This window comes from Manis pentadactyla, chromosome 6 (genome assembly GCF_030020395.1).
Source record: "Manis pentadactyla isolate mManPen7 chromosome 6, mManPen7.hap1, whole genome shotgun sequence".
NCBI lineage: Eukaryota > Metazoa > Chordata > Mammalia > Pholidota > Manidae > Manis > Manis pentadactyla.
In genome coordinates, this window is record NC_080024.1 from 107,222,791 (window position 1) to 107,245,616 (window position 22,826).

The window sequence follows — 22,826 nt, forward strand, 5'->3', positions numbered from 1 at the left end:
CTTTGTATTTCTGTGGTGTCCATAGTGATTTTTCCTTTCTCACTTCTGATTCTGTTTATGTGTGTAGACTCTCTTCTTTTCTTGATATGTCTCACTAGGGGTTTATCTATTTTGTATGTTTTCTTGAAGAAGCAGCACTTGCTCACATTGATTCTTTCTATTGTTTTATTCTTCTCAATTTTATTTATTTCTGCTCTAATCTTTATTATGTCTCTCCTTCTACTGACTTTGGGCCTCATTTGTTTTTCTTTTTCTAGTTTCATTAATTGTGAGTTTAGACTTCTCATATGGGATTGTTCTTTCCTGAGGTAGGCCTGTAGTGTAATATACTTTCTTCTTAGCATGGCCTTTGCTGTGTCTCACATATTTTGTGGTGTCGAATTATTGTTATCATTTGTCTCCATATATTGCTTGATCTCTGTTTTTATTTGGTCATTGATACATTGGTTATTTAGGAGCATGTTGTGAAGCCTCCATGTGTTTGTGGGATTTATCATTTTCTTTGTGTAATTTATTTCTGGTTTTATACCTTTGTGATCTGAGAAGCTGGTTGGTACAATTTCAATCTTATTGAATTTACTGAGGTTCTTTTTGTGGCCTAGTATATGATCTATTCTTGAAAATGTTCCATGGCACTTGAGAGGAATGTGTACCCTGTTGCTTTTGGATGGAGTCTTCTGAAGATGTCTGTTAGGTCCATCTGTTCTAATGTGTTTTTCAGTGCCTCTGTCTCCTTATTTTCTGTTTGGTTGATCTGTCCTTTGGAGTGAGTGGTGTGTTGAAGTCTCCTAAAATGTATGCATTGCATTCTATTTCCCCTTTTAATTCTGTTAGTATTTGTTTCACATATGTAGGTGATCCTGTGTTGGGTGTATAGATATTTATAATAGTTATATCCTTTTATCATTATGTAATATCCTTCTTTGTCTCTTGTGACTTTCTTTGTTTTGAAGTCTATTTTGTATGATACAAGTACTGCAACTCCTGCTTTTTTCTCACTATTAGTTGCATGAAATATCTTTTTCCATCCCTTTACTTTCAGTCTGTGTATGTCTTCAGGTTTGAAGTGAGTCTCTTGTAGGCAGCATATAGATGGGTCTTGTTTTTTTTATCCATTCAGTAACTCTATGTCTTTTGATTGGTGCATTCAGACCATTTATTTAGGGTGATTATCAATAGGTATGTACTTATTGCCACTGCAGTCTTTAGATTCATGGTTACCAAAGGTTCAAGGGTAATTCCCATACTATCTAACAGTCTAATTTAACTCACTTTGTATGTTATTACAAACACAATCTAAAGGTTCTTTTTTTTCCCCTCCTTTTCCTTCCTTCTCCATTCTTTGTACGTTATGTTATTCTGTACTCTCTGTCTATCCCTTGGGTGACATCTCTTTAGCCTTAGGAATACTTCCATCTAAAGGAGTCCCTCCAAAATGCACTGTAGAGGTTGTTTGTGGGAGGTAAATTCTTTCAGCTTTTGCTTGTCTGGCAATTGTTTAATCCCTCCTTCAAATTTAAATGATAATTGTGCTGGACACAGTATTCTTGGTTCAAGACCCTTCTGCTTCATTGCATTAAATATATCATGCCACTTCCTCTGGCCTGTAAGGTTTCTGTTGAGAAGTCTGATGAGAGCCTGATGGGTTTTCTGTTGTATGTGATCTTATTTCTCTCTCTGGTGCTTTTAATAATCTGTCCCTATCCTTGATCTTTGTCATTTTAATTACTCTATGTCTTGGTATTGTCATCCTTGGGTCCCTTGTGTTGGGAGATTTGTGATTTGTGCACCTCCATGGCTTGAGGGACTATCTCTTTCCCCTGATTGGGGAAGTTTTCAGCAATTACCTCCTCAGTGACACTTTCTATCCCCTTTTCTCTCTTCTTCTTCTTCTTCTAGTACCCCTATAATGCAAATTTTGTTCCATTTGGATTGGTCATACAGTTCTCTCAATATTGTTTCATTCTTAGAGATTCTTTTTTCTCTCTGTGCCTCAGCTTCTCCGTATTCCTCTTCTCTAGTTTCTATTTTATTTATCTTCTCCTCCACTGTATCTAATCTGTTTTTAATACCCTCCATTGTGCTCTTCAATGATTGGAGCTCTGACCAGGATTCATTCCTGATTTCTTGAATATATTTCCGTACCTCCATTAGCATGTTAATGATTTTTATTTTGAACTCCCTTTCAGGAAGAGTCATGATGGCATGTCATCTTTCTCAGGAGTTTTATTAATTTTCCTCTGAACCAGGTTCCTTTGGCATTTCATATTTGTATATGGCACCCTCTAGTGTCCAGAACCTCTACTCTCTGGAGCTGCTCAGCCCCTGAAGCAATGTCGGGAGTTGCAGTGGAGTGGTATTGGTGCCTGAGGGGAGGAGAGAACTGTTTCCTGCTCCCAGCTGCTATGCTGGTCTCCACTGCCTGAACCAGTGGGCCGAGCACACAGGTATCAGCCTCTATGCTTTGCATTTGTAGTTGGTGTAGACAGATCTTCCCTCTGACTGGGCCTAATGCCAGAGTAGGGTTTGCCGGTTTGCGAGCCAGGTGGGCCTGCCTGGGAGAAAGGCACAGTAGGCTGTGTATCACAGAGGGAGTCCTTGGAGCTGTGTAGCCAGCCAGCAAGCTGGAGCACAAGAAGGTCATGAAAGCTCCCAACCTGCTGGGCAGAGTGAACCCAGACAATTTTGTCTAACTGTCCTTTCTCCTAAGCAGTAAGCTCTGCAATCCTTGCCCCTTTAGCAGCCGTCTTGCTAAGGGCTTCCTTGTTAGGAAGTCTCTCAGACTGCCCGCTTTTCTTTTGTCCCAGAGCAGCCAGATATGGATCCCTGCTTTCCACAAGCAGCTGGAATCTCAGTCTCTCCAGGAATTCTGCCTGTCATAGTTTTCCAACCCCCTACTCACAAGAGTACCATGCAAGCACCATGAAATGTAGGTTTGTGCTCCCAGAGCAGATCTCCAGAGTTAGGTATTCAGCAGTCCCAGGCCTCCATTCCTTCCCCACTCCATTTCTCTTCCTCCCACTGGTGAGCTGGGGTGGGGGAAGGGCTTGGGTCCTGCCAGGCCACAGTTTTGGTATGTTTCCCTGTTTTGTGAAGTCTGCTCTTTTCTCCAGGTGTATGCAGTCTGGTGCAGTCCTCTTTCCTGTTGCTCTTTCAGGATTAGTTGTATTAATTATATTTTCATATTATATGCAGTTTTAGGAGGAAGCCTCTGTCTCACCTCTCACACAGCCATCTTTAATCCTCTCTGAACAAAATTCTTATTGGAGGTGAATTTATCATTTAAAAAATGGTTTGTGCATTGTGTCTTGTTTAAAACAGCAATACACTCTGAGGATGCCAAATAGATGTATAGTTGAGCTTCTCAGGCATGTCTCCAACACCCTTCATGTTTCCACCTCTACCTTTTTGTGTTGTGTGGTCAGAAACTTCTTTAGACACATCCCCCAGGTCTTTTATTATGATCTTCAGTCCTATCTCTGTTGACTTTTATGCTAAATTTTTCATTTCCAGAAATTTGATTTGATTCTGTCAAGTCTCCTCCTCCTTTTGAATTATCTCTTGTCTCTTTGTACTTTTGATTATCTTTTATATTCTGTGAACATGTTAAATATATTTACTTCATATTCTATATCTAATGATCCCAACATGAGAGGTCTTTGCAGGCCTGGCTTGTTATTTCTCCTTACTCTTGAATATAGTGCCACAAGTCCTTATAGTCTGTGTTTTGATTGTGAACCCACAATCTGTTGGAACTTGTGGAATGGAAATTCTTTGACATCCAGATCAATGCTCATTCTGAGCCTATTTGCTTGTGCCAGTTACTTGGGAACCCTTACCAACCCTAGACTCCTGGGGCTGGTGGGAGGGACTAGTTGAGTAAAGAGAATCCACTGATGCTTCCTCCCTGGGTTTCTATAAACTAAACTCTCAGCTTGGGTGTTTTTGGAATTAGCAGTCTCTAAAGCCTCATGAGCATAGCTTGTGGGTGCAGATTCTCAGGAGAGACCTTTAAGATTCTCTACTTTATGTGGGCATGCCTAACCTGGCCCCTCACTTTGTATCAGCCCAGGACCTTGTGAAGGCAAGGTCTTCTGCTATAGCCAGCCATGTGCACTGGTTTGAACATATTAACCAATTATCATGTCCTCCCAGCATCCATCAAAACTGAAGCTCTTAGTCACTGAAGTCATGGATGCCCACAGGTGAGGTGCCCACAGGTGAGATGCCAGCTTCAGCATTGCTTTCTTGCCCCACAAAAATTTTGGCCTCTCAGGATCTCCCTTCCTTGCAGGTCAGTTGGGCTTCTAAAAAGATGTTTTAATATTTTGCTTTACGTTTTTGGATGTTTTATAGTGGGAGGGTTTTTCAAGATACATAATCTATGGTTTCCCAGAAATAGAAGCTTAGTTCTTCTGTCCTTTTACTTTTCTAAATCACTAAATTCTCTCTCTCTCTCTCTCTCTCTCTCTCTCACACACACACACACACACACACACACACACACACACAACACACACACACCACACACCTGATTTCACGGGCTCTGCTTGTGGGCTTTCTAGGGGCAGAGACAGTGAATGGTCACCAGGTCATATCTGCATCTTTAACACAATCTGTAGCTATTCACTGGCCAAAGCCTGTCTTTCAGAATTAATTTGCTTAAATCATATAACCCAGGTTCACAAAAATGCTAAGTTTCCTAGAAATACTTCTAAGAACACTTTTGAGAGTAGTGGATCAGTTACTAAGTGAATACAGTACATAGTTTGAAAATGAGCAAGCCAACACCAACGTAGGGAATTACTTTTGTAGGGAAAACGTCTACCCGGCAGCTGCTTGGATGAGTGTTTTTGCTTACCCGCGTCCACTTCTGCCCTTTTTCCAGGATCATGAAATGTGTGTTGTCTGCTAAGGTCTGAAAGAACTCCTCTGAATCCACCACAGTGCCGTCTTCCTCCAGCACCAAAGTGATCAGTCCGTGGGTGATAACAAGGGCATCCAGGGTCTAGATCGGCAACACATGAGAGACATGGAAGGAGGCAAGAGATTCATTCTGACCACCCAAAGTTATTGATCAAGTTAGAGTTTCAGCACTGTTGGCTGATCATGATAAAATTTTAATGGTCAAAATAAACCCTAATTGGTATCTATGACCCAATCTTTGCTGGGAAAATGAGAAGTTAAGATTTTTAATGGATCTATCTCCTTCAGAGATTTCAATGATATAAGTGATCATATTGATTAATACTTCATTTCTAAAATTACTTATTTTGACAAATGAAAAGAATAATCTGGCACAAGTGGTATTCAAAGAGCTTTGGTCTCATGTGGCATATTTGAGAATCTCTTTTCTTGCAGAGTCTCTATGTTGGATATTCATTTCTCATTTCCATGGTGTCTCTGTCTGGGTGCCTTTATAATCCAATTCCAGAGACTCTGAGAGTCTATTTGTCCCTTATTTGGTGATCTAGGACACTGTGTTGGATTAAGGACTGCTCTTCCCTGGCCTTTATGACCAAAACCAGATTTCCTAAGTTTGTTGCTTCCTTATATTCTCCCTTGTCAAAGAAATAAAGCTACATTATCAACCGATGACTACTTTAAGGGTTTTGCTTCTGTAGCTAAACCTTCTGTGGTGCAGAGATGCAATCTGTTTCCCTTTAGTCTTCCATTCTCCATTAATCCACTTAGTAATGGGTCCCTTCAGACTCTCTGAGGCTGAGAGACACTGTCATTTCTGTCTTTGCAATGGCTTGGTACCCACGGCCACGGCCCTGTGTGAATCTGCGGGTTTTCTGTGGACAGGTCAGAGGGGTGCTGTGGTTCACAGTACCTTGCTGAGGAGCTCGTTCAGGCTGCTCGCCATCACTCCTCGTCGGCTGCTTCTGTCATGGCTGGAGACCCGGAAAGGGCGAGCTGGGTGCATGAGGGGAGTGAGTAGGACTCTTTTAGTCTGTGAGCCCATAAATGTCAGGGGCCTAGAAATGGAGGAAAAAAGTAAAAAAATGCATCAGACATTATTTTTTAAAAAAGTATTTAAAGAGAGTTTTGTAGTAATAAAAGTTTTTATATTTGAATCTGAATTAAAACAATTCAAAGGTTGGGGTTTATTAAAAATTATATGTGTATGTATACACCACACACACACATCTCCCAATACCAAGGAACAAACAAGTAATATATAAAATTAAAAACCTAACTATCATTATACCTGTTTTACTAGAATGTTCAAATTCCTTACAGGAACTATTTGAGGAGGAATGGTAAGAACATCAAATTCAAAAAAGGAATGGGTTTTAGAGCTCAAAAAATCTAAAAGAAAAAAAAAAGAAAGAAAGAAAAAGAATAGATTCCTGGAGACCATGAAGTACCTAAGCAGAGTTTTTTAGACAATCAGGCACACACACAAATAGTTACATATTTGTATAGTAAGTCTAAGCCTGAAATTGAAAAGCCAGATAATGGTCACTATAGCAATAAACCAATTAAAAATTTTAACTTAAGACAAACAAGGGATGACAGAACACTATAGTAACTGTGGCTAGAATAACAAGAAGGAAAAAAACTTTGGGTCATAGTTTACATGATGCTTTGGAATAAGTTCCATGTTTATCAAAGAATCAATCCAAAATTCCACTTTAAAAAGGACACAGAAAAAGAAAACAACCATAGTAAAATTAAATGAAGGCTTAATTTTCTGAGGAAAAAGTCTATAACCCTTGATTATAAAATTTTACTTACCTAGCAACTGTAAACAATAATAAAATGAGGGATAAATAAGAAGCTTACTGCTTTACTAGTTTTATTTAACACATATACATTTTGCTTTATAGATATTAGCTCACTGAATCCTCAAAAAACCCTGAGATATAGCCCTAGTTTTCTCAATTTACAGAAGATAGAAATCAGGCCAGAGAGCTGCCCCAGAGCCAGGAGCCAGAGCTGGGTTCTGACCCAGCCACTGGTTCTTTGGCTCATAGAGGTCGTCTACATGCCACATTTTGAGTGACTAAAGAATACGAGAAGTTTGCATATTAATGAACATATGAAGCTTTTGATAGCAATTAAAGAAATGTGAAACTGCCGCTGCCTTACCATCACATGCTTTTAAACCAACATATAGAAGTTATTTAAGAATAACTCCAGGAAGGGAGAGGGCCAGCCGTGCTGGTGGCGCTAGAGGGTGGTTCAGTCTCTGTGGAGACCAGTCTAGCAATGCGTGAAGAGCTTTCACCCAGGGCTGGGGGCTTTTTACAGTTAGGAATATGTCCATAAAGGAAGGATTCCAAAGAATATAGACAGAGATTAACAATGTTTCAGGCAGGTCTTCCTGAGTATGGGCATTGTAGTCAGTGACATATGAACTCATTTAATCCCCACAGTGCCCAAGAGACAAGTGCCTGTAGCTGGCCCCTCCTCCCACTAGAACAACGCCCCCCTATTTCAGGTATTCCAGTGATTGTTGACTGGACAAATACTGTACAGTGACATTTAGGACAGTGAAATAAAGGCTGTATTTTTAGGATGACCTTGTAGAAGATAACAATATAAGAACATCACTGCTTTGTGACACTTAAAATGGTTTGTCTGGATTAACCCTATGAAGGCTAAAATTCTAAGGGAATATCTGTGTTGGGTGTGAATGCCTATCACGTAGGATTTAGCAGTTTATGACACATACACGTACACACACACATATTGTGATTTATTTATTCCGGCTTTATTTTCCCAACTGGATTGTAATTTCCTAAGGACAAAGTCTTCTTTGTTGTATCTCCCATAATGCCTAGCTTAGTGCTAGGCATTTAAATTATAAATAGTATATTGTGTAACGTGAAACTCTACAAATGGATATAAGTGAAAATTCAGTGCTTGCCAACTAATTTGCTATATGAAAAACCTACAGGATAGTAATGAACCAGCTCTCAAAAATTATCAGGTTACATTCACGCTACCAACACAGTCAACCAGTTTCAGAAGGGTTTCGACAGTAGTGAGCAACTGTGTCTCATCCCTATGCCTCACCAACAAAGTGGCATTCTGGAGTCAGACCTGGCTTGTTAGCAAGAATTTTCGGAGTTTTTCAGCTGGCATCACATTAGTGCCTCCTAACTGCTCACATCCAAGCACCAGCTATAGTCAGTCATGTGCACTGGTTTGAACATATTAACCAATTATCATCATAACTATTTAAACATACTAATTATCATTACAACCTCACAAGGAAAGTATCACCTCATTTCTCAGATGAGGGCACTGAGGCTCAGAGTGGTTTCTCAAAGTCACCTAGCTATTAAGGACATAATTTCTCTGAACTGCAAACCTCCAGCACTAAACGTGAGGCCAGAGCCCCAGAGGAAGAGCCGCTCTGGCTGCAAGGATGGAAGGAGTGGGCTCAGTCCCCGTCCTTGGCTCCCTTCCCCTGGGCCCGCAGAGTCACTGCGCAATGTTTCTAGTGAGGCAACTGCAAGAGGGTTGTGTTAGGTCACTAGTCCCAGCGCGGAATCCCCAAGAGGGTGGGGAGAGGCGCCCCCATGTAAATCGGAGCCAGAGCCAGCGCTGTGGCGGGCCCGGCACGTGGCCTCAGAGCTCCGGCCCTGATCACAGTCGCTACCCCGAGCGCTTGGCTGCGCAACGCGGGAGCCGGGTGTCCACACTCTGCTGGGCTGAAGGCCCACTCGCGGTCTCGTCTGCGGCAATCCGGTGGACAGAATGGAGGGTTTTCCACTTTGCGCTTTCCATTTAGAACCTGGCTTTGTTCTCAACCTAATCATAGCTCTGAAACATCAACTCACTGCTAAGTTCCCCTGAGGAGAGAAAGAGAGATTCCAGCCTCCCTGTGCCAGCCACAGTACACACTGCTGTGTCAGCTAACAGCTCTGCAGACAGGCATTACAGACAAGGATTTTCCAGCTCAGGCTGGGAAGGAAGGAAGTCAGAGTTAGCGGTGCTAGAGTAGGGCTTGGAGTCCAGCCCTAGCCTCTGCACAGGGGCAGCTGCTCTACTGGGGGACACTTCCAACGGCTCAGGGCAGCCCTGGGCTGCCAACAGCAGGAGACTCTCCCCACAAAGCAGGAAGCCATTGCCACTGTCCACAAGGCCTTCTAGAATCTATGCTCACCCAGGCCAGGGTCTGTCTGTACATTTTGTACTTTGCCACAGCACACAATCTAGTCACCGAGTAAAGACCAGGCTGGGACATAATCAAAGAAATGGGAGAGCAATGTGCTGGACTCTAAGTCCAGGTGCTTGTGGCTGATGGCACACCTTGTGGGCACAAACAGCTTTGACCCAGTTAGTTGTGGTTCTGTGCCTCCTCACTGGACCCAGATGCTCCAGTTATGCAGCACGCTTGATTATACAGACCTCTCATCTTTTGCCTTCTGACAAGGTTAAGTGCTGGCAGTCATTTCTGGTCCTACCTCTTCTCTCTGCCCTCAAGATAGCATTCCTGAGCAAAAACGATACATGGCCTGTTGCCCTCCTCACCTGCTACACTTCCCAGTCCAGAACTGGGTCAGTGTTGGAGAAGAGGTTTGTGGGGCACATGAAAAAAAATCATTGAAAATATAAAAATGAAATTCTGCCTTTCTTTTCAAGCAACAGGATGTACCAAATTATATGCAACCAAGACCATCCTATTGATAATATAAAAGGAGCAAAGTGAGGTTTGATATACACCGAACCTATATAAAACATACTATGTGAGAACTCTGCTCCAGCTAAATCAGCAGCAGGGTGACTAGCTTGCTAAATGAACAACACAGAACATTAATTCAACTCACTCTGATCCTCTTAATAGGATAACTTATGTTACTGGCAATAGCACAGTGGCTAAAATGTGTTGCTATTTTCCCCTCAATGTTTTAATACATCAAAGTTGAAACAGGAACACTGAGAAACCTTAGAATGCTGCTTCACCCTCTAAGCTCTGGGAAGTGCACACAGTCCTACTAGGTAGGAAGGAAAATAGGTCACTAGAAGGGAAAAAAAAAACAAGGAAACAGGTTGTTCAAGGAATCAGATTATTTCAGGGAAATCAGGAGATAAAAGAAGTCAGAGTTCATAGAACATTCTTGAAAACTATGAAAGGGCATATAGCCTAGAAATGAGGGATACAGAGAAGTCTTGTATTTTTCCCTGAAGGAACCAAGGAGTCTTAACTTACGCAACTGTAAAATAAAGCAACCAGCTACAGACTTGACAGTGGACTTGAACTTTACTCCAGGAAAACAAAGCTACTCCCACAGGTCATAAAGTATTTTCATATGCCAACCTATGGCTGGTGTTTATTCTGAAAGTGCTGGAGGCAAAAGGCAGGCCCAGGAACAACATCTCTGTCAAACAGAGACATGTTGGTGTCAGCAGGACTGACATGGCTCTATAAACCCATGTAAGATTGCCAATCAAATATTCAGAGTCAATGACTGAGGGAATCTGCATTTTATCAGCTGGAAAGAAGGAACCTGTGTGGGAGTCACAAAGTGCAGAAATGAGTTGCACATAAGTTAGCCCAGCATTTTCACCAAAGCCAAGAGTGACAACAGGAATGTTACAAAAGGCAGTGATGTCAAGTGGGGGAAACACAGAAATAAGACAGGACTCGAGAAGTATTTGTCAGGCCTGGGTAGATGTCCAGAGATACACGGACAGTGTAAGGGAGGGAGGGTCTAACCCAAGGGCAGCAGGTGAAGGAGGAGGGTCGACCTCGGCGACGCTTCCAGCTCTCCCAGCGGCTCCCCACACCCCATTAAGGACAACACACCTTGAGACACTCAGCCCCACAGGGAATGTGGCCAGCGCACCTCTGTGCATTGATCAGCCTATCAAAATGCTTTAAGTAGTAAGAGTATTCAAACATGACCATGAAGTTCTAAACGATTTGAAATATTAAAATAAGAGTTTAGACTCAACAAAGGAGTAAGCATCAGTAATCCGGGAGATTTACTGGTAGAACACTCAATTCCTTGCTTATATCATGAATAAGACTGGGGTACTATTTGTACTGAAGTGGCAGCTATACAAAACTAGAGTTTCTTGTTCAAGGAAAGGAAAGATGTACTAAATTGGAAGAAAAGTCGCTGTTTTGCACAAAGCAGAGCATTGTAATGACTGCTGGGTTGGCATGAATGTTACCATTGGCAGGACACACAGAGCGTTGTTTGCCTACACACCCCATGTGGACATCCTCCATGATGTTGGAGGAGCTACGAGGCCTCAGGCTGCTTTTGTTATGATAAGACCTTTAGTGCCTATAGACAATTAACTAATGATTGGTTAAGAGTTTGTAACTGCTTAACGCACTTGATGTTTAAAAATCATATGTACATTAAGTTACTTCCTTGGCAAAATGCAGTTATTCATTGATAAAAGGCAGAGTTAGGTCGTACTCTAGCAGCTAGTTTAAATTAAGGAACGCTGAGGAGACAGAAGTCTAGCATGACTGTAATTAAGAAACACTGTAGTCACCCTGTGGGTTGCTCACATGCATCTTCAGCCTGGACATGAGTTTAAAGAGGCAGGGGAAGAAAAGTGTTTTCTTTTCAACAAGTATTACAGATTGTTTTCTTCCAGTTTAGTTTGGAAGCAGGTAGATTCCAAAGAATTATAGCAGCTCAAGTAGGAGGCAGGTAGATCTTCAAAGTACTGTAGTAACAATCTGTCCCTAACAAATAGTTTCTCGGAAAGAGGTAGATTCCAAAAAATTATAGCCCCTCAGGTAGGAAGCAGGTAGATCTTCAGAGAACTGTAGTAACAATAGGTCCCTAACAAATAGTTCCTCGCTCCTAGAGCTTGCCAAACTCGAAAGTGTTAGGAGATTAGGTATTTCCCTGTTTTGATTTGCCAGCATTTCACAAGCAAATCACTTCCACGCATGCTTGACACGGTGGAAACCGCCCACACACCGTCTGGATTTGGATATACTGCTGTCCCGTCAGGTGTGAGGGCGTGGTGGGCCGTGGCTGCCTCCTTCTGCTCCAGGCAACGCCACTGAGAAATTGAGTGCCCTCTTACCAGTCCTTAAAACTCAGTCCACCAACTGTTCGGTCTGGGAAGAACTTGGGGGATGGGTGTGTTTGTATAATCATGGGGGAAGAGTCTGGGAGATGCACTCTGAACCGTCAACAGTAGTTATCCTGCCTGCAGTGGAATTGTCGGGTGGGTGGGTGGAGCTGGGATGACAAGAGGAAAGACAGGAAAGAAGCCAGGGGCCTTGCTTTTATGCCAAAGGCGCTGGTGAAGCTGCCTTAAACAAGTCTGCTGTTCCTCACCTTCCCCCGGGCCTGCCCCCACCCCCAAGCCCCCATTCCACTCTTTCGTTTGCCCTTTGTTGTTAAAGAGAAAGCCAGGGCTCCAGGCAGACCACCTTCACATTTTGGCAGCTATTTTTCTAAGCTTGAATATTGCACGCAGCCCCTTTAGGCACCCAAGTTCAGATGCTTGTAGTTAACACATTTCCTAAAGTGACATCCCAGCCCCCTTCACCTCACCTGTGCCTCTGCCCCTGGGTACATAGGGTGTCCATCACCTCTGAAAACCTGAATTTTAAAGTATTCCAGGGCTTCGCCATCCTTTTCGGAGTACTTTGAAAGATCTTCAAGATACACGATCGCTTCCTTAATTAAGTCTGCACTCTAAAGTTACTTACATGCAATGTTTTTAGGGTTTTACCAACAAAGATTGGTTTTGGTATGTTAAGATGGGAAGCTGAAACGAAGCAGGGGGTGAAGGGGAGGAAGCAGCGCTGAGGCCAACCAAGCAGAGGGCGGGCCCCTGGTCTCTCCCTGGGCAGCGGCGGTGCCTTCAGAGACGGCGAAGGGGGAGCGCTTCCCCCAAACACCACCTTAGCATCCTGGGTGGGTTGAGCGAGCGAGCAGGGCCTACGAGCGCCCCTGGCTCAGCCCACCTGCCCTTGGAGACCAGAGCCCCGCCCTCTCTGAGCCGCGAGCCCGAGCCGCCTTCGGCCGCCGAGCACCCCCACCAGTGCCCCTCCACTCGCCCTAGCTCCAGTCGTTGTCCCGGGGTCCCCTACAAGCCCTATCCCCGCGCACTGTGGAGGCGTCGCCCTGGTTCTCGGGACAGGGCCCTTGTCTGCACCGGCGACAGCAGCAGCGGCCAGGAATTCGGCCACTGTCACCGGTTCCGCGGACACCCGAGCACCTCGGGAGCGCCACACCGGGCACTAACGGCCAGCTGGAGCGGGCGGAGACGCGGCGGATTCGGGCTCTCCACCCGCGAGGGGCCGCCGCCGTGGGCAGCACAAGGGAGGCTGGGACCGGGGCCTCAGAACGCGCAGGGTGCAGGGGTCGCGGGGCGCAGGGGGACGGAGGAGCGGGGGCCAAGGGGCCGAGGGGGTCGCGGGGCGCAAGGGGACGCGGGGCGCAGGGGGATTGCGGGGCGCAGGGGGACGCGGGGCAGAGGGGCACGAGGGGCGGAGGGGTCGTGGGGCGCCCCCGCGGCGGCGGGCGTGGACTCGCCTGAGAAGCGCCTCGGCGTAGTCGCGGGCCGTCTCCATCCCGCAGTCCCGCAGCAGCGCGCCGCTGCCCGCCCGCCCCGCTTCTTTAAGCGCCGCCGCCCGCCCCGCCCCGCCCGCCGCGGCCAGCCCCGCGCGGGGCGAGGAACTTGGCGACTGCTTGCGGCAGCGGAAGGCCTTGGCGTAGCGTTTTGGGAGCGCGTCGGTCCCACGCCCGGTCGAGCGCGGTTCCGACGACCCGGGAACCCCGGCTACCCTGTGGGCCCCTCATGGTCGCTTGTCAGCCTGTTTGTCTTACGCGTTCTTGGGGTCGGGGCCATCGGCGACACCACCAACGCCGGCAACAGGGCCTCGGCTGGCTGTAGAAAGGTGAATGTGTTTGTTTTAAACCCAGGCCACGGCGGGAGGGTGGGGCTCAGGACGTGTGCAGAAGTTACTGCTGGGGCTGTAGCCCCTGTCGCGGGTCTGCCTCTCCAGGTGAGCTCTTTGTCCCGGACACGCAGCCCTCCGGATCCTCGATGGGGCCTGGCCTCATTCCCGTCAGGTGGCTTCACGGCTGTACCATGGACATTTGGGGGCAGTAAGAAGGGCAATTAGAATGGAGGGGCAACAGAAATGTTGGACGTCGTTAACAATCTTTTAGCTACACGTAAAGGGCTAGGTCAGAGTAAAGAAAGCAGAGAAAAACCGAGCCAGGGCTGAGGGATTCTATCCACGTCCTGCATGCATTGATGTCTTTATCGGGTGATGCAATTCAGGATGTTTCAGACCTCAAAAGAGCGCGAAGCTAGTCAGAGATTCCATATGCCCTTAATTACAAAATCGAAGCAGAAACCTCTTGAGTATAGGTTTAGTAGAACAGCCCCATAATGCCAACCTTTTAAAACGCGTAAACTTTCCCAGAAAGAGATTTGCTAGTTCAATACTCTCCAGCAGTAGTAAAGTGATTGGTTCTGGAAGTGAGTAACTGCTGCCTGCCCTGCAGGGACCGATGTTTTGAAAGAGTTGTAGCTTGACCTGTGCCTCCCTTCTCCTGACTCAACTTGGTTTGGGCACACTGACCTGATCAGTGGCCCCTTCTGCCTGCACTCCTCAGTTTAGCTCACTGAAACAAGCACAGCTGCTTCCCCTGGAGGGTCACTGGTGTCTGCAAGCCTCATTTGACTTGCAAGAGTGTTGAAGCCAAAAGCAATCTCCTTCCAGTTTCCTCACTGCCAGGGCCTGCTGCGAACTCTCCAGCCCCGGGGCACAGAGGGGGTGTTTCCTGCATGTTTGTGTCCCCTGTGATATAATGAGTCATAAGAATGACCAAATATGTATTTCTTAGGTATATTTGGTCTTCATCCACAGTTCCTGAAAACACTGTAGTCTTAAAGGTGAAATGGGTGTTTTGCCATGTTAATGAGAGACTTTTGGACTGTAAGTCTGGGGAGAGGAAATTCTGGGGCAAAATACCTCTAAAAACCAAATCAGTCAAAGGGAGAAATAAAGTTTAAAACCCATTTATTGTGCACAAACTGCAGTCCTGAGCCGTCTTTCTCCTCTGCTCAGGAAGAAGCCAGCAAGCAACTACCCAGCCCCCTTCCCCTTGACCTCTCAGGTTAGGCACGCCCTCGGTTGCCCAGGTAATTACCCATTGAAATGGAGATCAACTTCTCTCCACCCCTGAGGATATGCAGATACACTAAAGCCAAGCCAGATACTCTGGAAATGTTACAATTTTACCCATAGACACCCCTCCAAAAATCTCGCCTTACAATCTACTCGTTCCCCTTCTTCCACATGGTCCCTGGGTGAGAAAACTGGAGCATTGTGACCAGACTAATCACATAACAATAGCAACAGCAATAAAATTACGACAATCCTCAAACTGGAGGATTCAGCTAGGTTCAAAGTCCCATGCATTCCATAGGCAGGCTGTAGCTAAGGGTACAGAGCATTCATCATGCTGCAGCTACAGCCAGGGGGCACATTCAGGCCACAAGGACTGTAGGAGAAAATAACCTTCAGGGCAATAAGATACATGTTTTAATGACACCAGCATAGGCAAATCTTCTCCATCAGGTAGGATACATGCAAGAGAGTGGTCCTGTGGTAGGACAGTGGCAGGAATGGGATCTCGTCCTGGTCTAGTATACCTGACTTTTACCCCTCTCCCTGTGGGAGTTAGACATGGTCAATATATAGGGCTACAGGAGGTACATGCACTGTCCATAATCATAAAACAAAACTTCCCCACAAGATGCTCTTACCACCTGGACATTTTGGGTACACTACCGTGACCTTTGGGGGCCATTCTGCTGTTACTCCAGGAATACACACAAGGCCAGCTTCCAGGCCTTTCCACCAAGGTGCCAGAAGGGTCAGTCATTGCTGGTTGGTGTCAGAATGTCCAGAGCCAGGTCCACTCAACAGTGTCTCCAGGGCTCAGTGCAGTAGGGGCTGGCAGCAGGATGTTGCTCTGCTGGTCATATCCTGGCTTCAATAGCTCTTCTTTGGTTTGGACATATAATTGTATAGGAGAGGCAGCAAGGTGTGTGAGCATATCCACAGGGCTCAGAGCTCCTTTACGTGGCTTCTCATTCAAACGCCACAGCACTGTCCATAGGCAAACTGACCAACACTGTAGACTATTGATGTCCGACTTCAGGCCAGATTTCAACAAACTGTTGTGCCTCTCTATCATGCCTGACCAGTAGAATTATATTGTGCATGAAATTTCCACTTGATTCCTAATTGCTGCACCCATTCTTGTAACACATGTCCAGTGAAGTGGGTGCCTGATCACTTTCAATCACCTGTGGGCGGCCATAGGCTGCAAAGAGACGCTCCAGGCCCCTCTTGGTAGTTTGCTGATCTGCACAACATGCAGGAAAACCAAACAATAGTCCAATAGCTGTGTCCACACATGTCACGGCATACCGATATCCTTCTGATATGGGCAGAGTCACAATTTAATCTATTTGCTACCTGACATGGAGTACTGGCCCCCTTACTATTGTCCCATGTTGCTGTGGGACTCAGTGTAAGTCCCTCTTAGAGTTAACAAGGCACCCCTTCCGGGCCTTGCTGACTTCTTCAAAGGTCAATGGCAAGCCCCTCCCCAGGCTACAGCCCACATTGCTTTTTGCCCCACGTGCAACAAACACTGGGGCAGCCATTGGGCCACATTAGAGGCAGGCTTTCCTTCTAGCCAGGGCACCTGGGCCAATGTGTCTGCTTCATCATTCCCTGGGGATGCCAAAGGCACATGATATACAGTAAGTCTTAGTCTGACTAGAGGCCCATAGGTCTTGCCACAGCTCTTCCCCCAAAGGGGTCAGTGACCAGCTATCCAGTTGGCATGATACCATGTCCGTAGCCACAGGGTCAAGCCCCGATAGACAGCCCAGCTGTCAGTGCGGACAAGTATGGTGAAGGCTCCTGGGTGATCATGAGTCATACTGCCCACAACTCAGCCCATTGACTGCTCTTTCCCTCTCCATCCTCCATCCATATTGTCTGTCTTACGATGGAAAGCCACAGCTCTCCACTTCAGGGGCTGCCCATAACTGGAGCCATCTGAGTACCAAGCATCTTCAGGTATAGGGACTTTTCCCTCCTGATAAGGAGTCTTGGCTACCAAGGACTGAAAAGCAAGTTCTTCCTGCTTTTCACTGGTATAGGTCACTGGCCCCAATAAGCACTGAAATTCTCCACTTAAGGGGCTAGTAGAGAAGCCGCTGTGCTGCTGTAAATATGTGCCCCATTTGGCCATTGTAGGCATCTGTGCCATGCCACTCTGTGGTTCGGGTCCACTCTCACATCCAACCTGCGATGGGATGCAATAACATGGTTATTACCTTGGTCAGAGCTGTTCTGGCAATGGGCTCTGTAGCCAGCAAGGCATGGTACACAGCAGCCAGTTGCTTCTCTGTCAAGGTGTACTGGACCTCTGCTCCTTTCCATAGTTGTGACCAGAATCCAATAGGTTCGCATGTCTGTTCAAGTGCTGCCAAAGACCCCATCCATAACCATCTTTGGCTACATGAACATCTAGCTCACAGGGCCTTGATGAGCCCATTACATTCAACGCCTGTATGGCCTTGACTACCCACTTGGCACTAAAAGCAGCTGCACATGTCTCATCCCAGTCCCACCTGATGCCCTTTTGTACCAACTGGTATAAGGGCTTCAGAATTTGTGCCAAGTGTGGGATAAACACTCTCCCATAGACCAAAAACTCTTGTAATACTGCCACAGTGGTTGAGGTGGGGAAAGCCTGGACCTTGTCTATGACTGCTTCAGGTACAACTTTAGTTTTACCTGACCAGACGACCCCCAAGAATTTCACAGACAAACCAGGTCCCTGAACCTTGTTGCTGTTCACAGCGCATCCTTTTTCCTGTAGATGTTGCAACAGTCTAGGAACTGCCCCTTATAAATCTGAAAGAGAATCAGATGTGAGCATAATATCATCAATGTAGTGATACAACCACACTCTTTGTGGTTTCCTCCATGTGGTGAAGTCCTGGGCTACAAGTCCATGATGGATGGCGGGACTGTGGAGGTATCCCTGCAGAAGGACAGTGAATGTCCACTGCCGGCCTTCCCACGTGAAGGTAAACTGTTCCTGGCTTTCCTGTGCTATGTCAATAGAGAAGAAAGCATTAGCAAGGTCTACTACTAATGATACCTTCCCAGTTCACAGCTGAGGGTGTCCAGAATGTCTCTATGGAGGGGACAGCAGCATGCAAAGTGGGTGTGACTTTATTCAATTCCTTGTAGTCCACAGTCATACACCAGGAGCCGCCTGGCTTTCTCACTGGCCACACTGGGGAATATAAAGGACTATGAGTGGGCTTTATGAAGCCCACCCTCTCCAACTCCTGTAGAGTTTCTCCAACTTCCTTGTGTCCCCAGTTCTCTCCAACTCCTGTAGAGTTTCTCCAACTTCCTTGTGTCCCCAGGAAACTTATACTGCTTAATATTTATCACCCACCAAGGTACAGGCAGAGCTACAGGTGGGTGCTTAGCACGTCCCCTCAGAACTGCCTTTCCCACACGTACCCTCAGTCTGAACTCACCTGCAGTGATCTGTAACCACAGGCCCTGCAGGTTATCTACCCCCAAAATATATTCAGGGATGGTAGAAATGTACATGGTATACTCCTTTGGGGGTAAATGCTCTATCTCCAAAGAGATCTGGGCTTTCTTCACTCTAATTGCCTTACCCCATAACCATCTATTACAACAGGTGTCCCAGGAAAATGCTCAGGGTTTCCATAAATCAGAGAACACTCAGCTCCAGTGTCCACCAGCACCAGGACACTTTGTACATTTACAGGGGACCAATGAATTACTAATTCTACATGTGGCCTCTGGTCCCCACCATGACCCCCAAGGTGGGGACTTTGACCCCCTCTTCAGTCGATCTGCCCGATCATCCTCCTGTGGGGTGAGGGCTCAGGAGAATCCTGAGTACTGTCTCCCATGAAATTTTGCAGGGATACAGGCCGGGCATGAGGCCTTGATGCTGGTTTCCGTGTCCTGGAACTCAGTGGCTGGAACTGCTGCTCTGGCTTTAATTGGTGCCACAGTTCTAACAAAATTCTATTGTGCTGCCCATTGAGTTTTTCTTTCACTACCCCGGCCTTTATCAAATCAACCCACATCTGGGTCCTTGAGACCTTCACAGGACCTTTCGCACTTCTCCTTTCAGTCGTGGCCCATACTTCCCTTGATGCCCTTATCGTTTCAACCTCCTCCAGATCTGCCAAAGTACAAGTAGCCTCACTTGTGGGTAGCCCTATGTGGGAGGCAAGAGTATTCACTGGGACCCAAAGAGAGATGTGGGAGCTGTATGCAGCACCAGGTTTCTCATTCCTATAGTGAACACCTCCTCACCAGGGCCCTGGGGGTCCATATTATAGAGGATGTTTTTCATACCCAATTCCCACAGTACCTGCTGGAGCTCTGCATATGTTTTCCAACTACTGGGAAAATATGGTAAATCACCCTGATTAGGACAAACTATCTGATGGCGGCTGGTACCGGCTGTGGTGGCCTGGGTGGCAGATCTGCCAATGGCCCCACCTCCTCCTCTTCTCCCTCAGGCTCCTCCACCAACATCTCCTCCTCCATCCACCATTTCCGAGGCTGAAGGCACTATTCTTTCTTCCCCCTCACCCACGGTCTCTGGCAACTCAGCTTTTCCTGCCGTCTCCCCGCTTGCCGCTGCTAAGGAGTCTTCTAGGAGTGTGACCTGCCTTTCAGTAACTGTCTCTCTTCTTTAACAGCAACCCATAGGTTATCACCCAGCTCCTCCAAGCGATGCTGAAGTGTGTCTCTCTCTTGCCTGAGTCCCTCGATAATTCTTTCTCCTGTATAACATTTTCCACTATCTGGATGAAAAGAGACCCTATGATGTCAGCCACTACACAGCCCCCTAAGATCTCCAAGCAGTCTTCCAACTCATGGAGGGCTAATTCTGTAGCTTCTGGTGTTTCCACCCTTCCCCAGTTCTGGGGAAGGCCCCACCTCTCAAGGAGGTACTTTACCCTAGACCAATTCCCCACTAGGGGTTCCCAAGTTGAAAGCCCCACAGCTGGGGGGATAATAAGGTGAAGCGGCACCCTCTTCTGCTGCATCCACTGGGGCCTCCCCACCATTCACAGGAGCAGCCCTCCCAAAGGTTACACCCATTATGAGAGACTTCAGGTTCAGAGGCACCCTGCCAACTGCACAGGGTGTAAGTCCGGGGAGAGGGAATCTCAGGGCAAAATACCTCTAAAAACCGAAATCAGTCAAAGGGAGAAATAAAGTTTAAAATCCTTTTATTGCTCACAAACTGCAGTCCCAGGCTGTCTTTCTCTGCTCTGGAAGAAGCCAGCAAGCAAGCTAGCCAGCCCCCTTCCCCTTAACCTCTCAGGTTCAGGCATGCCCTGGGTTGCCCAGGTAATTACCCATTGATATGGAGATGAACTTCTCCCCACCCCTGAGGATATGCAATTGCACTAAAGCCAGGTGAGATATTCTGGAAATGTTACAATTTTACCCACATGGACTCCCACCCAAGGGTGGGCCTGGAGGTTGAATCAGCCAATGGCCAAAATTTAGTCAATCTTGGCTATGCATGATGCCCTCACAAAATCCACGAGAAGGACTTATTGCTCTTCTCTCTGTTGGGTCCTGCTTCTCAGTTGAGAGCTTCTGTGCTTGGGGAATGAGAACACCTACATGTGCCACTGAGCCAGGCCCCAAGCTCCACAAAGATAGAGCTCATATTTTTGGGACCTTGTCCTATGTCTTCATCTGGCTGTTAACTTGTATCCTTTATGGTAACCTTTATTAAAATGGTAAATGTACATTTTTTCCTGAGCTCTGTGAGCTGCTCTAGCAAATTAGTTGAATCCAAGGGGGAGGTTATGGGAACCTCCAATCTCTAGCCAGTTGGTCAGAACCACAGGCTTGTGACTGGCATCTGGAGTGGGGGGTGGAGGGCAGTCTTGTAGGATGGAGCCCTTAACCTGTGATAAATATGCTTGAGAAAATGTCCAAGCTCACTAACGATCAAAGGAATATAAGTTAAAACCATAACTGGATCACCTATCTTTTTTTTTTTTGAGAGGGCATCTCTCATATTTATTGATCAAATGGTTGTTAACAACAATAAAATTCTGTATAGGGGACTCAATGCACAATCATTAATCCACCCCAAGCCTAATTCTCATCAGTCTCCAATCTTCTGAAGCATAACAAACAAGTTCTTACATGGTGAACAAATTCTTACATAGTGAATAAGTTCTTACATGGTGAACAGTGGAAGGGCAGCCATCACAGAAACTTTTGGTTTTGATCATGCATTATGAACTATAAACAATCAGGTCAAATATGAATATTTGTTTGATTTTTTTTTTTCTTTTATTGAAGGGTAGTTGACACACAGTATTACATTACATTAGTTTCAGGTGTACAACACAGTGATTCAACATTTATATACATGATAATTCTAGGTACCAGCTATCACCATACCAAGTTGTTACAATATTTTGACTATATTCCTTATGCAATACATTACATCCCGGTTACTTATTTATTTTACAATTGGAAGTCTGTTTATATATATATATATATATATATATATATATTTTGTGAGGGCATCTCTCATATTTATTGATCAAATAGTTGTTAACAACAATAAATTTCTGTATAGGGGGGTCAATACTCAATGCACAATCATTAATCCACCCCAAGCCTAATTCTCATCAGTCTCCAATCTTCTGATGCATAACGAACAAGTTCTTACATGGAGTACAAATTCTTACATAGTGAATAAGTTACATGGTGAACAGTACAAGGGCAGTCATCACAGAAGCTTTCGGTTTTGTTCATGCATTATGAACTATAAACAGTCAGTTCAAATATGAATATTCATTTGATTTTTAAACTTGATTTATATGTGGATACCACATTTCTCTCTTTATTATTATTATTTTTAATAAAATGCTGAAGTGGTAGGTAGATACGAGATAAAGGTAGAAAACAGAGTTTAGTGTTGTAAGAGAGCAAATGTAGATGATCAGGTGTGTGCCTGTAGACTATGTGTTAATCCAAGCTAGACAAGGGCAATAAAACATCCACGTATGCAGAAGATTTATCTCAGAACATGAGGGGGGAGGTTCTAAGCCTCACCTCTGCTGCTCCCCATTTTCTCACCAGATGGCCCCCCTGCGACTGTGCCTGTCTTAGGTTGTTCCTCCCTTGAGGAATCTTACCCGTCTCTGGCTAACCAGTCATCTTCTGGGGCCATACAGGGAAATGTTAAGTTGGTAAGTGAGAGAGAAGCAATATTCTTTGAAAAGGTTAGCTTTTTACTTCTTTGCATATTTATGCCCTGTGGCTTCTATGCCCAGCATTTGTCTTGAGGTGTCTTTACCACTTGGAAGAATTATGATACTCGGTAAATTCGACATGTGGCATGAGTTCTATTTAAAGGTTGTGATTAGGTAGGAAGAAGAAAAGTTATAGAAGTAGCAGGCAGAAGAAAACCTGGGAAGATTGATTATTTCTTTGACATATCTTCTTGTAGAGTAACTTCAGCATGGATAGGTTTTAAACTACTAATTAAATTGTGCACACACATTAACATAATAGGAATATAGTTACATAACCAAAGCATACCTGTAATTACCAGCCATCTCCAGTGAAACCAAGAAAACGAGTTAGGCACCTTAGACATTTGTGAAAACTTATCTATGATATGGTGGATATTGTCCAACTGAACTTGAACAGTCTGAGAGAATTCAGATAAATTAGAACAACCCATTCCTGGGGACTGTTCACATCCCATATGTTCTTTTAACAGTAA

General features: G+C 45.5%; 2 protein-coding genes across 3 annotated transcripts in view; both read right to left on the bottom strand.

The window, feature by feature from the left end:
• The window catches only part of CIDEA (cell death inducing DFFA like effector a), a 29,758-nt gene extending 16,146 nt beyond the window's left edge, over window positions 1-13,612 (bottom strand). The window contains exons 1-3 of the mRNA XM_036932712.2: window positions 13,482-13,612; window positions 5,837-5,981; window positions 4,862-5,008 (exon numbers count right to left, since the gene is read on the bottom strand). Of these exons, the coding sequence (XP_036788607.1) occupies window positions 4,862-5,008; window positions 5,837-5,981; window positions 13,482-13,519 (330 nt within the window). The 5' untranslated portion in view covers window positions 13,520-13,612. The remainder of the gene's footprint in view (window positions 1-4,861; window positions 5,009-5,836; window positions 5,982-13,481) is intronic.
• Window positions 13,613-13,756: 144 nt separating this feature from the next.
• Window positions 13,757-22,826, bottom strand: part of IMPA2 (inositol monophosphatase 2) — a 104,777-nt gene continuing 95,707 nt past the window's right edge. Inside the window, exon 8 of one of the 2 annotated variants that reach the window (XM_057504032.1) lies at window positions 13,757-13,836. In XM_057504032.1, the coding sequence (XP_057360015.1) occupies window positions 13,772-13,836 (65 nt within the window). In that variant the 3' untranslated portion in view covers window positions 13,757-13,771. Of the gene's footprint in view, window positions 13,837-16,913; window positions 17,289-22,826 lie in introns of those variants that run through there. The other variant, XM_036932711.2, reaches the window with a different exon arrangement.